The sequence below is a fragment of the Gymnodraco acuticeps genome, unplaced genomic scaffold (assembly GCF_902827175.1).
Source record: "Gymnodraco acuticeps unplaced genomic scaffold, fGymAcu1.1, whole genome shotgun sequence".
Taxonomy (NCBI): domain Eukaryota; kingdom Metazoa; phylum Chordata; class Actinopteri; order Perciformes; family Bathydraconidae; genus Gymnodraco; species Gymnodraco acuticeps.
Window position 1 is genome coordinate 1,820,358 of NW_022991584.1, and position 16,678 is coordinate 1,837,035.

Here is a 16,678-nt window from a genome sequence, read left to right on the forward strand (position 1 = left end):
CCACAGAGGGGACATTTACAATTGTAGATGAAAAAAGTGTTTAGAAAATGTTGAGCTTGTGAATACTTACAAAATAAGCGTCTAAGTGGAGCTTTATGTGACGTACATGTATCTTCTAAACTCCATCAAATGTTTTCATTTAAATAACTGTTTAAATAAATAAAGTATATTTTGTGTACTCTCTTTTGGCTCTTTATATGTTCCTGTACTTGTCCTCACTTCTTTTGTTATCAATGTATTATGCAAAAAATCATCATCAACATTAATAATAAATAATAGTTCTACTACTACTACTACTACAATACTACTACTACTACTAATAATAATAATAATAGGGATTATTATTACAAGAGTTTAACTTTTATTTCCACATTGTGCTATTTTAACTTAAGTAAATGACCTGAGTACTTCCACTCCTGATAACAACTGCACAGTGTTTAATTATAATAATAATACAAGACATTATTAAGTACACAGTTTGCATATAGGTTTTAATGCTATATCCATTCAACCCCTCTCCCGCCCAACACCTCCTCTTGCCCTGTCCTCCCCCTCATGGGCGGTAACAGCTGTGGTGTCACCCCAAGTCACATGACATGGGCAGGTGGGAGAGACCTATGTGGGACATGCATCCCCCCTTTCTTCCCCCCTATTCTCTCTCTGTCTGAATGTCAAACCCCACACACACTCACAACCTCCTCTCTTCAAGGGTGTGGCCATTTTGCATTGCTTGAATGTGCTCCCTGTTTATAACTCATACTGTATGTCTGATCTCTCACATTGATCACATTCCCGGCGTATAGCTGTCGTGTTGCGGTCTCTCCCAAGAGACTGTCAGCTTATAGAGAGTAACTACTCATCAATGGTTCAGCCATTAACCACATTTACATTTCACTATACTTAGTTTCATGATTTGTAATGTGAAGCTCTGGGGAACTTCACTTTAAAGCCCTAATGAGACAATCTAAGACCCATTAAGGATTTAATTTGTGCTTCATAATAAAAGAGGATATTGAAACAGGACAATTCTATTCACTATTTTGAAGATTCATAGTTCATCAACAGAGAGAACGTTTTCAAATTAAAGGGTGACTCAATTGCATATCAAATGGGAAAATAAGACTGTTTTATTTAGTAAAAGGTTGTTTGTGTTTGTTAGTGTTGTGACAAGGATTTGTTTTTATTAGAAAATTGTTTTAAAACTAAATTGAACTCTAAAATGGATGCAGAACAAACACATGGATAATTATATTTGTGATGAAGGCATGTTTATAGTGCTGGACTATGGTGATTTGATATATATGAATGCACCTGCCCAGATCAAGTTAGATGCCGCCTATCACAGTGCGCTGAGATTTGTTACAAACTGTAAAGCACTTACTCATCACTGTACCCTGTATGCCAGGGCAAGTCTGCCATCACTTACTGTTCAGAGACTCAGTCATTGGTACATGTTCATTTATAAAGCCATGCTGGGTAAACTACCAACTTACATCTGCTCTCTGATCTCACAGAGAGTCGCAAGTAGCTATCGCCTAAGATCCCAGGATGTGTTTTTATTACATGTACCAAGTGCTAGGACTGTTTTAGGCACTACAACCTTTATGTGTGCAGCTCCTCTAGCATGGAATACTCTGCAACAAATATTATAAATGAGAATTTTGGTTCCCCTGCATCATTTTAAAGCATAGCTTGAGGAATTGATATTTGATACTCCTGGTACCTGTCTTTGTGAATACGTTTGTAAATTGTACCCCTGTCATTATGTTGTATGTGTCCTTTTTTGTTTTGTGTTACATGTGTAACCAATGTGCGGCAGGTCTCCCTTGTAAAAGAGATCGTTGATCTCAATGGGATTTTTACCTGGATAAATAAAGGCTACAATAGATGGAATACGTATTTTGTATTTCTTTTTCAACAGGGATAACAACAATAAAGAATACGTCAAACAAGTATTTTTGACAAATGATAAAGGCATTTATGCTTCTCTTTTTCGTGGCAAGTCAGTGCAATGAAGAGGGGAATGTTCATAGCTTGAAGACTGACATTTAAGCACATTGCTGCCGTTGCAATGTGTAAGGCACTGGCTCCTTCGTTTATTTTACTCAGTAATGGGTAATCCTTAAAGATTTGATCTGGACCCCAAGTTTTGTTTGTCTAAATTATGTCACCATATAAGAGCATTTTATGAGCGTCAATATGAGGAGCCAGGCATTGATTTAAAACACAAAGACATAACATTATATAGACAACATAAACAGATTAAAATATGCCTGGCTGACACATTGTAAATTGTTCTGACTGAGTTTGATTTACATTTCAGTAGTAACCAATAGTAACCAGCTGCATTTTAACTGATCATTGTTTATGAGTTTTGATACAGTAGGAACGTTGTGTGTTGGTTTAGTTTCCGGGGACAGTAATACGGGACGGACTGACCTGTGCGTGGATTCATTCAGCGAATATTCTCATATTTACGTTAAAAACACGTTAATAATTCAGCACGTTGTGTAAAAAGACATAAAGAGAATACTAGTATTTACAACCAGGGAGTGTAGACTGAATATTAAAGTGACGAGTTTATATTTGCTCCAACATGGCGGCTGCTCTCTCCTCTTCAAACTGACTGTTTTGGGCAAGAAGCTGGTAACTATCACATTATCTGTATCTAGTGAAGGAGGCAATATTTATAGCCTACTCTTAAAATGTGTTATTGTGGTTAATCAGCATGATTAACATACATGTACAAGGAAATACGTATTTGCTTATGTTGTTTACATGGCACTTTTTGGTTTCATTTTCAACACTTAAAGCTGCAACCGGGAGCTAATGCTTCATTTCATCAGCTAAGACAAATTTACTCAGTGATTTTATTGAGAAACTATGATTTCTGTGGTTTCTGCAGAAGATGTTACTCACAGCTCGCCGCCTGTCCAAAGTGCTGCAGCTCACCCTGGCGGTCATCAAACCAGATGCTGTGGCTCACCCTGTGATGCTGGAGGTGAGAGTCTGTTAGTGAGGTTTTAACTTTACAAGTTGTTCATGTAGACCCCTACTTAAGCTGTTTTATTCCTACCTTTACTGTTGCTGTCACGTTAATCTTCCAGAGTGAGCAGAGGTATCATATAAACATTAAGGCCTACGCATATTATTTTAGCTCCCTCCTCAAAATAAATAACAATGTCAAAACTATCTAACAAATGTTCTTTCCTACAACATATTGACACAACATATTCAAAACGTACATATAGCCAACTGTCCAATTGAGTGCCCAGAAAATGAAAAAAAGTGTAAATAAATAATACTGTGAGGTTATTTTATGTGTCTTATTTCGTTTTTCCACAAGATTTAGTCATTGGAAGAAGCTCCATTTGCTTTCTTGGTATTTCTTGGTAAGCCCTGAGGCCTCACAGCAATGACAGCAGAGTAAATTATTAAAACCTCTGTCAATGGAAGTTCCCAATAAATTAGACCACTGTCATCCTAATTATGAGGAGAAGGACCTTTTGTATCAGAATATTTTGGTGTATTTTAAGTATCACCCCCCTGCCAGCTCCAATTCCTGCAGATAATATAAAATATAAAAAGTCCTTCTCCAAGTCCAAAAAATCTGCACACAGTACCACATATACAGTTTTGATCTAGACATATTTAGGTTTAGGATATTGTTATCATCAGCTACAATATGGTACAACAAGATATAAACAACATTTTATCTTTCAGGCTCTTCATCAGAGGATACTGGACAACAACTTTGTCATTGTTAAATGCAAAGACCTCGTGTGGAGGAGACAGGACTCTGAGAGGTTTTACGTTGAACATTCAGGTGTGCACACGACTCATGTGTTCAAATATATTTAAATGAGCAAAATGCCACACAGTTTAGCCAGCAGTCTGTTTTGTCATACCTATTATCTAAACACCTTTTAAATCCCAATTACGATATATTCTTATAGGTTATAATATATAAAGCAATTATAATTAGCTGTACCTGCACATATTAATGCATCTCTAATAAGAAGCTGGTAATATTAAAAAAGTACTTTTCCCAGCAGTGTATCTAGGTCAAAACAAGTGACTCATTGTATGCTGTTTCGCTGTAGCGCCCACACACTGAGAAGTAAAAACAGAAACAACCTCTTCTCTAGAACAGGGGGTCGCGAGATGATTACAAATAAATGAATATTTGTATTATTATTAATAATAACGTGTGCATAGAAATGTTTCCGGTGCAGACTGGCCATCTGTATGTGATTAACCCACATATCCTGGATTGTAAAGCAATCTTCCCCATCCTGGGGGAGAATCGCCCCAGACCCCCCTTCTGGGGTTGGGTTTTCAGCATGTGTGCCTTTTATGTTAGTTCAGCTTTGATTCCATCAGCTCATTAAACCTTTTTTTTTAAAGCATACTTTAGTTCTGTGAAGGGATATAATCATATGTATTTTCTCCATTCCTGACATCTCTCAGTGGATGTCTGCTCACCACCTCAAGCTCAACCTTGACAAGACTGAGCTGCTCTTCCTCCCGGGAAAAGATTGTCCCACTCTTGACCTAACAATCAACATCGGCACCTCAGTTGTTTCCCCGACTCAGACTGCAAGGAATCTGGGTGTGACCCTAGATAACAACCTGTCCTTCACTGCAAACATCGCTGCTACAAACCCGTTGCTGCAGATACACGCTTTACAACATCAGGAAGATACGTCCCCAGCTGACTCAGAAAGCGACTCAGGTTCTGGTCCAGGCTCTCGTCATCTCACGCCTAGACTACTGCAACTCCCTCCTGGCTGGTCTACCTGCATGTGCCATCCGACCTCTGCAGCTCATCCAGAATGCAGCGGCTCGTCTGGTCTTCAACCTTCCTAAATTCTCCCACACCACTCCGCTCCTCCGCTCCCTTCACTGGCTTCCGGTAACTGCTAGAATCCACTTCAAGACACTGGTACTTGCTTACCATGCTGCGAATGGATCTGGCCCTTCCTACATCCAGGACATGGTTAAACCGTACACCCCAGCGCGTGCACTACGCTCTGCATCAGCCAAACGACTCGTTGCGCCCTCGCTGCGAGGGGGACCCAAGTTCCCATCGGCGAAAACACGTGGGTTTGCTGTCCTGGCTCCAAGATGGTGGAATGAGCTCCCCATTGACATCAGGACGGCAGATAGCTTGCACATCTTCCGGCGCAAACTGAAAACTCATCTCTTTCGACTCCACTTCGAGCGTTAGAACTATTAACGAAGCACTTTTATACTAATAAAGGACTGGCTTACCTAAAGCCAGTTGAGTAGCACTTGAAATGTTTGGCTCTATGAAACCTGATGTACTTATATGATTCTGTTTTCTTCAAGGTTGTGTCTTCCTGGTCGAATGTACTTATTGTAAGTCGCTTTGGATAAAAGCGTCAGCTAAATGCAATGTAATGTAATGTAATGTAATGTAATGTTCATGTGTCTTCTCGCAATTATCACTGGCCCCGTGTATCTCCTAATCGATATAACCGGCCTGCTCTCATCTATCCCACATGCTCCACTGAGATCCAACATCTAGTTTCAGGTGGCCTGTGGAATTGCCAGTCAGCTGTTCCTAAGGCTGACTTCATCTCTGGCTACGCCTCCCTGCAGTCTCTGGATTTCCTTGCTCTCACTGAAACCTGGATTACTCCATCTAACACATCCACCCCAGCAGCTCTCTCCACTGCATATTCCTTCTCCCATACACCCAGACCAACTGGCAGAGGAGGTGGCACTGGTCTCCTGCTCTCTCCCAAATGGAGCTTTTCCCTCTTCAAGCTACCTAACTTCACTCCTTCCACCTTTGAATTCCATGCCGTCACAGTAACCCATCCTATACAATTAACCATTGTTGTTCTCTACCGTCCACCAGGCGCCTTGGAGGACTTCTTGGAGGAATTAGATAATCTCCTCTCACACATCCCTGAAACTGGCCCTCCCGCTGTACTTCTCGGAGACTTCAACCTCCAGACAGGGAAGATAGACGAACTAACATCCCTGTTAACCGCCTTTGCTTTCTCACTGTCTCCATCCCCACCGACTCATAAAGCTGGAAATGTCCTTGATCTCATATTCTCAAGGAACTGCGCTACTTCTAACCTCTCTGTAAACCCGCTTCACACATCCGATCACTTCTTCATTTCATTCTCTCTACCCCTTTCCAAACATAACAAACTAATCTCTTCTCATCCTGCACTTGTCCGCCGTAACCTTCGTTCCCTCTCCCCCTCTCCCCCTCTACCTTTGCCTCGTCGGTGCTCTCAGCCCTCCCTTCCTCTGACTCGTTCCAACTCCTGCCTTCAAACTCTGCTGCAGAAACTCTCCTCTCTACTCTCTCATCCACTCTGGACTCGCTCTGTCCTCTCACATCTCGGCAGGCTCGTCAGTCCCCTCCTGCTCCCTGGCTAAATGATGCACTGCGTGCTAATAGAACCGTCCTTAGGGCAGCAGAGCGGAAACGGTGGAAATCCAAACACCATGACGACCTCCTAACCTATCAGGCTCTCTTCTCCTCTTTCTCTGCTTCGATCTCTCTGGCAAAAAGCACTTTCTTTCAAGATAAGATCCAATCTTCCTATTCCAATCCAAAAAAACTATTTTCCATCTTCTCCACCCTCTGGACCCTCCAAAAGCCCCTCCCCCCTCCTCACTTCTGTCAAGCGACTTTGTTACCCACTTTGAAAAAAAGGTTGATGATATTCGCTCTTCTTTTTCTGACTCACCTCTACTCACCGCTGGGTCACCAGACCCTCCTTCCACCAACACACTAACCTCCTTTTCCCCTCTCTCTCCAAGTGAGGTTCTTACCCTCATTACCTCTGCCCGCCCTACCACCTGTCCTCTGGACCCTATCCCTTCAAACCTCCTTCAGACTATCGCTCCTGATATTTCTACCGTTTCTCACCCATTTCATCAACACTTCTCTAACTTCTGGTCACTTTCCAAACAGTCTCAAGGAGGCAAGAGTAAACCCTCTCCTAAAGAAACCCACTCTCAACCCGTCTGATGTTATAAACTACAGGCCTGTCTCTCTCCTCCCGTTCCTATCTAAATCACTTGAACGCGCTGTCTTTAAACAACTCACCTGTTATCTCCATCAGAACAACCTTCTGGATCCGCACCAGTCTGGTTTCAAGGCAGGTCACTCCACAGAAACTGCTCTCATTGCTGTCACGGAGGAACTGCACACTGCCAAAGCATCATCCCTCTCCTCTGTCATCATCCTGTTGGACCTGTCTGCTGCATTCGACACGGTGAATCATCAGATCCTCCTTCGCACTCTCCAAAAACTTGGAGTTTCAGGCTCTGCACTTTCCCTCCTCACCTCATATCTGAAAGACCGTACCTACAGGGTGACTTGGAGAGGGTCTGAGTCCGACCCTTGTCAATTAACTACAGGGGTCCCTCAGGGCTCTGTTCTTGGTCCCCTCCTCTTCTCCCTGTACACAAACTCACTCGGATCAGTCATTAGCCCGCATGGTTTTTCATACCACTGCTACGCTGACGACACCCAATTAATTCTGTCCTTTCCCCGCTCAGAGACCCAGGTCGTCGCACGCATCTCTGCTTGTCTAGCTGACATCTCTCAGTGGATGTCTGCTCACCACCTCAAGCTCAACCTTGACAAGATTGAGCTGCTCTTCCTTCCGGGAAAAGATTGTCCCACTCTTGACCTAACAATCAACATCGGCACCTCTATTGTTTCCCCGACTCAGACTGCAAGGAATCTGGGTGTGACCCTAGATAACAACCTGTCCTTCACTGCAAACATCGCTGCTACAACCCGTTGCTGCAGATACACGCTTTACAACATCAGGAAGATACGTCCCCAGCTGACACAGAAAGCGACTCAGGTTCTGGTCCAGGCTCTCGTCATCTCACGCCTAGACTACTGCAACTCCCTCCTGGCTGGTCTACCTGCATGTGCCATCCGACCTCTGCAGCTCATCCAGAATGCAGCGGCTCGTCTGGTCTTCAACCTTCCTAAATTTTCCCACACCACTCCGCTCCTCCGCTCCCTTCACTGGCTTCCGGTAACTGCTAGAATCCACTTCAAGACACTGGTACTTGCTTACCATGCTGCGAATGGATCTGGCCCTTCCTACATCCAGGACATGGTTAAACCGTACACCCCAGCGCGTGCACTACGCTCTGCATCAGCCAAACGACTCGCTGCGCCCTCGCTGCGAGGGGGACCCAAGTTCCCATCAGCAAAAACACGTGGGTTTGCTATCCTGGCTCCAAGATGGTGGAATGAGCTCCCCATTGACACCAGGACAGCAGAAAGCCTGCACATCTTCCGGCGCAGACTGAAAACTCATCTCTTTCGACTCCACTTCGAGCGATAGATTTATTAACAAAGCACTTTTATACTAATAAAGGACTGGCTTATCTAAAGCCAGTTGAGTAGCACTTGAAATGTTTGGCTCTATGAAACCTGATGTACTTATATGATTCTGTTTTCTTCAAGGTTGTGTCTTCCTGGTCGAATGTACTTATTGTAAGTCGCTTTGGATAAAAGCGTCAGCTAAATGCAATGTAATGTAATGTAATGGATATGAGGGATATATGCACTGTACTTCACTTTTATTAATATTGTATGCTGAAAAGCGTATATATTACAGCACGATTTTTTGTTGAATAGATTTGAGTGCTTCAAAATGTTGGGTCGCGATGTATTGACCAAGTAAAAAGTGGGTCCCGAGGCCTGACCAGTTGAGAACCACTGCTCTGGAGGATGGTACCTGTACAATATCTTTCATTAAAGTCAGACAGTGAAGAACAGTTTCACACTGTTAAATCGTTTTATAAAGAGTTTGAAAATTGATTATGCTCCGTTTACTTCATAGGGCGATTCTTCTACCAAAGACTAGTTGAATTCATGTCAAGGTAAGCCATCATATGTGTACTTCCAAACCATGACAGCGTTGAATGATTTACTTTGTTAAAAACTTGTCTGTTGCAGTTGAAATGTAATAATAGAGACTTGTAAGTCCCATACCAAATAACCCACTATTACTGACTCAGAAACAGCACACGTCAATATATGATGCTCTAATTTTATGCTCAGCAAGTCACCAATGAATCATTTTCTGGAACTTCACAACAGGAGTTTGAATTATCAGCGGACAACAGCCGTGGAGCAATATTCATGAAAGTCACCATGAAGCCCGCTGACAAAAGCTCCACGTGAGCTCCTCTGGATTGCAAAAAGGTTCTCGTAAACACAGTGTCATTATTGTGCCCTCGCAGCAGTCAATAGGTAGTTGCCACAGCAACCTTTCTCTGGATGCCTTCAGCGTTATTGAAGACATTAGAAAACATCCTGTGCCCGGTTCCAGTCGGCATTGTTTAGAGATCAAATTGATAGACCAATATTAATTCCTGGACACGATCTTCCCAGGAGGTTTTGGAGTGGATAGATTGGATTCAAGTCCATTGTTGCCTCTCTGTTGAAGCATGGAAAGCATCCAGTGTTAAAATTGAACGTCGGAAAAACACAGAGCAGAGTGTGGTTTTGCTATCGGCTTACATGGCGTGATAATTGGCTGTGATTCATGACTTCTCAAACTTGATGTTGTGTTTCCTCTCAGTGGTCCGATGCGAGCGTACCTTTTAGCCAGAGAGGATGCCATACGTCACTGGAGAGAACTGATGGGGCCAACTAAAGTTTTCAGAGCCAGATACACAGCGCCCGAGTCTATCAGGGGCCAATTTGGACTCACAGACACACGAAACACCACTCATGGCTCAGGTAGGAGGAATGCATTGACATACAGTATGTAAAAAAACACATTGCTTTTGTATTATTACGAGCTGTCAAATGACATATTGATTACCGAGTTTTTTAAAATTGTATTATCTCATTCCTCTTCAGATTCCATTGAGTCGGCACGGAGAGAAATCGATTTCTTCTTCCCAGACTTCTGTATGGAGGAGTGGATGGACAAAGAGGAGCCATTGTTCAGATCTGGACAAATACATTATGACGATCAAAAACAGATACACACTCTTTCAACCCAAAGCTGACCTCAGAACTGCTCAGAATCCCTCAAGACTACGTAGAAAGTCTGCAATTGTTTGTCCATTTGCTCACACAAATGCCATCTGCCAGAAAAGATGCTTCAATCCTACATGCTCTGTATAAAATTGATTATGTGACCATCCCTAAACGTACATGTGTCAAGTGCCAATATGCTTATCCCTAGTCTTTGTACTTTCCTTGACTATAGAAAGCTTATAAGTCGTATAAATGAAGTACCATTAATGTTTTCGTTTAATTTATTAAACAAGAAATTACTATATAAGAAAATGCAACACCTTTCTGTAAAAACCGACACAACGTAGAGGACAATGTTCCACACCGTTGGCACTAACTCCCGTCCAAGCTTCACTGTAAATAGTGCAATCATCACAATCATTTTCCTGAGCCCTACAGATCGTAGCACAGCAGCAACTACATGTTGTGTATTCATATATGTTGGGATGAACAATTACAAATTATATTTGATTCATTTGATTCAACGCATCTATCCTCAAAGCCTCCTAACATGTGGATGAGAACGCGTTTTAGATTGTAGTTCACTTAAGAAATTCAACATTTGCCCAAAAGCTATTTCCTGTCCTCGTATGTTTTTCAGGTCTGATACTGTATGTACTGTCATGTTTTGTATTTTCTATGACTAATCTACAGTTTATCATGTCAATGTAGTCACAGGAACCATAACATTATACAGTGTATACTTTTAAAGAAGAAAATCCGCCATGTTGTCAGGACTAGCTATATTGTACAGCTCAGAGTCTCATCCCTCCTGCGCTTCCATCAGCCGTCAGATTTGAAACAAAGACTCCATCAGTTCACTTTGTCATCTCTTTTAGTTCAGCTTCTTCCAGTGTCCCCTGCTCTCAGGTGTTTTCTGTGTTCACCTGTTTGAGGTTTTCCGAGGGTTTCATAACCTCGTAGGTGGTGAGGGACTTCTTCACCTTCCCGTTCTTGTCCACCTGATGGATGCTCTGCGTCACTGTGATGGTCACCTGCTTGGTCGACATCCGATTGTCCTGCCATTTAGTCTGATGATGATGAAGGAAGGAGGAACATGGGATATTACAAATGTATACCAACTTTGTTGTAAAGATTGTGCATGTGTTTAGATTGCAGATGGTGGCATGAGAGCTACACATTTGTTTGTTTATATATACGTTTAATTAAATTGATTAACTGATCATTTATGGACTATATTTAGCACAGACAGGTGCCAACATTCTGACAATGTTAACTTGTGTACAAATATGTATCAATTAATCTTACTTGATCAAGAGAAGCATCAACATGTCCATATTTGAGAAGCTGGAACCAGGAAATGTTTCCTTTAAAATATACTAGATTGCTGCTTACCTTTCTGACAATCTAGTTATGAATTTGATCACTTATTGTTTCAGCTCCAGCAATGAGCAGGACATACATTGGTAAAAGTGAATGGTTTGATTCACACACCTGGCAAATAATGGTGTTTCCCACAATGCAATACTCATACCCGAGAAATGGATACATAAGAAAAAGTGCTGTGACATATTCTAAATGTGGGGAAAGTCTTACAATCTCCTCAGTGTGTAGCACACTTCTGCGCTGCACTGTGGTTCCAGATGACAGTATCACCGCCTCTTTGGGGGGAGAGCCCATTAGAGCAGGGGGGCTGCCCGGCTTCTCGTCGCTCAGACTGGCTTCAGACACGGCCGAGCAGACCTTCAGGTACGCCTGAGCAGGAAGAGGGAGGCCTTCCTCGAAGAAATCTGGAACTACAAGAAAACAAAACCTCAGCTTGCTTTACAATCCAGGATATGTGGGTTAATCAGTAACCCTCATACTGGGGTTCCTGTTACCTGATGGGATTACACATGTTTAACAAAAGCACACATGACAAGGTCCTTCATTCATAGGTGTGTGATACTCGGGTAACACAAATATTTTTACTTGAAAACATACATTTAATAGCATGAATACCATAAACAAAATGTATAAAACATGAATTATATTGACTTCTAATAGGTTTTCAAGAAATGATATAAAGAATAGGGATGAAAGACTCATAAGGGAATAGCAGAAGGGAGTTTTCTTTTCCTATATTATTTGACATGCTAAAATAAGAAGTAATTAAAGAGCTTAAACAGTAGCATGTTTGTACATGAAATAGATAATAAAGCTGATAAAGTGTTACTGGATCTCTATAGACAGGGTAATCAGGGGATTCTGCTCCATGATAATTGCTATTTACAAATCTGGAATCCCCTTTCTCAGCTTTTCAGCACATCACAGGTTTTTTCCCATTCAAAATAACCAGCCATGCCAATATAACTGTTATAGTATCCCACTGATTATGATTCCTGTAGTGTAGAAGTGTGTTATTTGTAAATAGCACTGCATTAGTCACAGGTCTGAGCTTTCTGATGGCTTACAGGTGCATTACTGCCACCTCTGAACTACAGTGTGTGAAGTGTCATGAATAATGGAAACACTCGGAATATCACTCTGGAGCGGTATTTGGTGTGCATGTCAAGTGGGAGTTAAATCATCTGGATGATGGCATTTTACGGATGTTCACCTTCCTCAGCAATGTGTGAACATACAGTAAATATTCAGGCTTTTTAGGGACTCACCAAAGACAGAACAAAGACTTTTTAAAGAAAATGCACGGTTAATGTTAAAGATAACCACTACATACTACAGATGTACATTTAATTTACATTATAGTCTCACAACTGTTTAATACAAGCTTTGTGGTTGATAGTTGCTGATTCATTTGGCCGATTGTGTTTCTGTTTTATCTCCTCTGAGTAGACCTTAACTGAATTGCCTTCACAATTACATCAAGGCTCCTCGGCCTTCATTCAACAGCAGCTGTATCTGTTGCCATGAGAGCCAAGTCCTGTCTCAGGACCGTGGCTTTTGATGTTGCCTATTACGTGCATTTACTGATTAATTTCCTCCCGGCTTCAAATAAAGCACACCCGCAATTTAGTGCATAACAAGAAGAAGAACAATGGCAGAATGGTAGTGGGATGCATTTGTTTCTGAGTTGTATGGTGACTAACTGAAAAAATGGTTTGCTGCACATCCTTGGGCCGTACATAACCCTGAGCTACAGCACGAGGGGCATTGCAACAGTTTTTCAATTTCCTTTTTCAATTTGCTGTGTGCACAATGGCTTGTTGTTTGTAAAAGCCGTGAAAAACCTCTGAAAATGTTTGACGTCAAAAGGAAAACACACACAGGATTTTCCTTACAGAGAGTGTCACACTTCACTTTGATGTTTAGAGTGTTAGGAAGCCCACTCATTCATAATAATGTTACTTACAGCATAAACATGAGCTCTTCTAGCCCGGTGTAAATAAAGGAACAAACAAAAGCACATTTTCAGCCCAAGTAAATAAAAAACATTGCTTATTTTAACGAACATATTCACAATTAAACAGAAACGGATTGGAATTTCACATATACCATACTCTGCAGTCGGAGCCTAACAAAGCACTTATTCATACAACTATAAATGTATTATTCCTTTGTTCAGCAGTTCAATTACTGCCTTTTCCCCGTCTTGAGACCAATTAAGTATTCAGTTATCCAACCACTCGACTCTAATTCCTTCTCCTTACCAGGGGTGATTGTTTTCTCCGATGCGAAGCCAGCCTCAGAGTTTTCGGAGGGGATGCTCTGGATGGAGGACAGGGGGATGTCGGTGTCGGTGCTGGTCAGCCACGTGGACTCCGTCTCCTTGGTCCAGCTCTCCAGGTACCGAGGCTCCAGAGCATCGGTCCTGCTCCCCCCGCAGCCCATAGCTATGCCTCGGGGCGGTGTAGCTTCCCACCTGGACCTTTCTTCAGCACGGATTAAAGGAAAAGCAGAAACAGATTTGATTTACAATGGATTTTGTTGTAGGAAGCTGTGATATCGACTGAGTGACACTTTTCCCTTCTAGACATAAAAGATTCATGATGATTCGGAAACAATATATTTTATTCTTAAGATTACATACACTGCTAAATGATATATTAGAAATGAAGCTACTGGAAAATGTAGTCAAATGTAAAAAGTAAATGTGTATTTTGAGAATAGATTAATGTATTGTGTGTTAAGGAGAGCCCAGTTTAAAATACAATTACTCAGGTTTTGGGAGTGGCAGTGCTGCATCAATACCAATCATAGATACAATTCATAATGACAATTCATTGAACTGTATTTTACCAGGTGTTACAGTTGTGGCCTATGGGTTTTGGGAAATGATATAAGGTATGGTATAGAAGATTTTTTGGCACATAATTGGATGAAAAAAGTGTTGCAGGCCACACATATAATATACTTTACAGTTACATTCTGTACATTTTACCAGAATAAGTCTCATAATACTTACAGAACAGCACGCAGCTGTGTTAAAAACCCAATGTCCTCATAAGATCAGCCTCCAGTGACTTATTTCCTTTAAATAGCAGGTTGAGAGGTCCCTTCTTTGTTGACTCAATCTTGTTTACAGTTCTCCATGAGCATCCAAAGGCACCATCATCACCAAATCCAGCAAGTCACCTGAGAAAGGAAGAGTCAAATCTGTCAGACTGCAATTAAAGCTTTGCTCTGTTTGATGCATAACAAGACTGAATGACTCTCCCATAGAGACACTCATCTAACTCTTTTATGGGATAAGTGCTTGCTGTGTATTGAATGTTGTATTGTTGTATTTGTTCTACAGTTACATATACGTTACGGTTGTTTATAATAAACTGTTCTATATATCTATCAATCTATCTAATCGATATCTAATCAATACCTACCATCAATTAGACACTGATGAATTCTGAATTGTATTGTACATTTCCTATAGATCATTAGATCGCCTGGTGTAGCCTTTAACAATTCAATAACGACAATTAGGTTCCGATTAGGGAATCCAAATAGACACTACAGAAGGTAAAGGCAATGGTAAATACGCAGGACATTAATACCGATATTAGTCCGTATCGCATCATAAACAGCTATTATCGCTACAGGTCAACACAAAATAGCAACTATAGCGTGAAATGAATCAAAAAATAAAACCCTGGATGATGCCAGGCTGAAACGCGAAATACTCCAATGTTCTGTTCGGTTTATATGTGAAAAACGAACACCTTAGAGTAAAATATGATAAAGCCTTACTGGTGTGATTGTATCGCCCCGGCTGCTCCCGCGTCTCGTCGCATCACAGGCGCGTGACATGTTGCCAATAATCAAAATCCTCCGCTCGATAACGCGTCCGTGCACACCACGCGCTCCAATTCCCCAGAGAAAAGGTGGATTTACAGAGAGAGTATGATTCAGCTATTCTCATGCAGAAACGGGGTATGTGGGGGGGGGGGGGGGGGGGGGGGGGCGGCTCTACTGTTACCAGGTCAACTTTAAATTATTCTGGTCCTCCACTTTCTGCTTTATAATAATGAATTTAGTTGTATTTCGGCCAATTGCAGCCAGCTAATGTATACCTGAACCTTAACTGCTAAATTAATGGTGTAACTGAAAATTAGGGCTGCAACGATGAGTCATCGATCATTAATTAATCGGTCAAGTGATTTTGAATGTAAGCAAATAGACGTTTATTTTCTATAGAAAACAGAGTTCTCAGGCTCTTCAAGTAGAGATGTTTTATTATTTTCTGTTTTATATCAATGTAAACATTATCTTGGGCTGAGAGAAACTAGGATGCTGGCTCTTCAATAACTGACTGAACCATTAATCGAGTAAACATATTAGGCAGATTCATCGATAATGAAAATAGGAGTCAATTGCAGCACTATTACAATTAGAAAAGCTATGATTATTCTACTGACATTTTCCCAATTAATAATTATTAATCATGCTTGAATATGAGGGGTAGATTGACTAATTGTCAAGTTGTTAAGCTTTCAAAAAAAACATTTTGTCTAATCATTGGAAACCTGTGACCCAATACATGATGCCCCTAACACCAATAAGATGTTCACTTTTCTGCCCACAAGGGGACAGTCACTGCCCACTCCTTTACTCAAAGAACTGTGCTGGTAAATAAATGACTATAGTTCCCAGATTACAAATAAACCCTTTAACAATGTGTTAGGGGGCTAATAATGTTTGTGTTTTTGGTGGTTGTTGGTTGGTATCTATAAATCTTAGCAACACATTTCAGACTCACCATACTCTATCGCACAGTGCTGTGTGCAAATGTTAAGTGAATGAACACAAGAACACTTGATTTCATTGACATATCCCAGTTTAAGTTATTTGTCAATAGACCTTAATCAGAGCTGGTATATCTATAAAGCTCAGATGTGATAGGTGACCCTTTTAAATCTTTTCAAGGTATCATCTCAGGTGCATGAAACAAAGATAAACAGTTCTATAATAGGGAAAAAGTACCTGCACATGGCTTGTAGGAAAAGTGCAGGTGTTACTAACAACATTTCAAGTACTCAAGTGTACCAGTAAGCCATGGCTGTGTGGCATTGATCCAGCATTCACAACACAAGGACCCTGAGCTACTAGATGGAAGTCAGCCTTCATTCATTTTATTATTCGCACCTGATGTCAATATGTATTAGGTGAATCAGGCTTATGGAGTACTGCCAATATGTGGTAATATTCACTTCCCCATGTAGAAGCTAA

General features: G+C 41.3%; 2 protein-coding genes across 3 annotated transcripts; one reads left to right on the forward strand and one right to left on the reverse strand.

Moving 5' to 3' along the window:
* Positions 1-2,417: 2,417 nt before the first annotated feature.
* nme6 (NME/NM23 nucleoside diphosphate kinase 6) lies at positions 2,418-11,238 on the forward strand. The gene is made up of 6 exons (XM_034197654.1): positions 2,418-2,646; positions 2,906-3,001; positions 3,724-3,826; positions 8,865-8,904; positions 9,609-9,769; positions 9,893-11,238. Exons 2-6 carry the CDS (start codon positions 2,909-2,911, stop codon positions 10,042-10,044), a joined length of 549 nt encoding a protein of 182 aa, XP_034053545.1. The 5' UTR covers positions 2,418-2,646; positions 2,906-2,908; the 3' UTR covers positions 10,045-11,238.
* Positions 9,061-15,358, reverse strand: baalcb (BAALC binder of MAP3K1 and KLF4 b). Of its 2 annotated transcripts, none has more exons than XM_034197656.1 (5): positions 15,200-15,358; positions 14,421-14,590; positions 13,666-13,883; positions 11,612-11,811; positions 9,061-11,085 (listed from the first exon to the last, which is right to left on the reverse strand). In XM_034197656.1, exons 3-5 carry the CDS (start codon positions 13,844-13,846, stop codon positions 10,921-10,923), a joined length of 546 nt encoding a protein of 181 aa, XP_034053547.1. In that variant the 5' UTR covers positions 13,847-13,883; positions 14,421-14,590; positions 15,200-15,358; the 3' UTR covers positions 9,061-10,920. The 2 variants fall into 2 exon arrangements, with proteins under 2 accessions (XP_034053547.1, XP_034053546.1); XM_034197655.1 differs by having other exon boundaries at positions 13,666-13,887; positions 15,200-15,357.
* Positions 15,359-16,678: the final 1,320 nt, after the last annotated feature.

Coding starts and splice junctions, on each gene's coding strand:
- nme6 (XM_034197654.1), top strand. CDS start 2,909: ATGTTACTCACAGCTCGCCGCCTGTCCAAAGTGCTGCAGCTCACCCTG. Junction 8,905..9,608: donor CTAGTTGAATTCATGTCAAG/GTAAGCCATCAT, acceptor GTTTCCTCTCAG/TGGTCCGATGCGAGCGTACC. Junction 9,770..9,892: donor AAACACCACTCATGGCTCAG/GTAGGAGGAATG, acceptor ATTCCTCTTCAG/ATTCCATTGAGTCGGCACGG.
- baalcb (XM_034197656.1), bottom strand. CDS start 13,846: ATGGGCTGCGGGGGGAGCAGGACCGATGCTCTGGAGCCTCGGTACCTG. Junction 11,812..13,665: donor GGAGAAAACAATCACCCCTG/GTAAGGAGAAGG, acceptor GTTTTCTTGTAG/TTCCAGATTTCTTCGAGGAA. Junction 11,086..11,611: donor TGCTACACACTGAGGAGATT/GTAAGACTTTCC, acceptor CATCATCATCAG/ACTAAATGGCAGGACAATCG.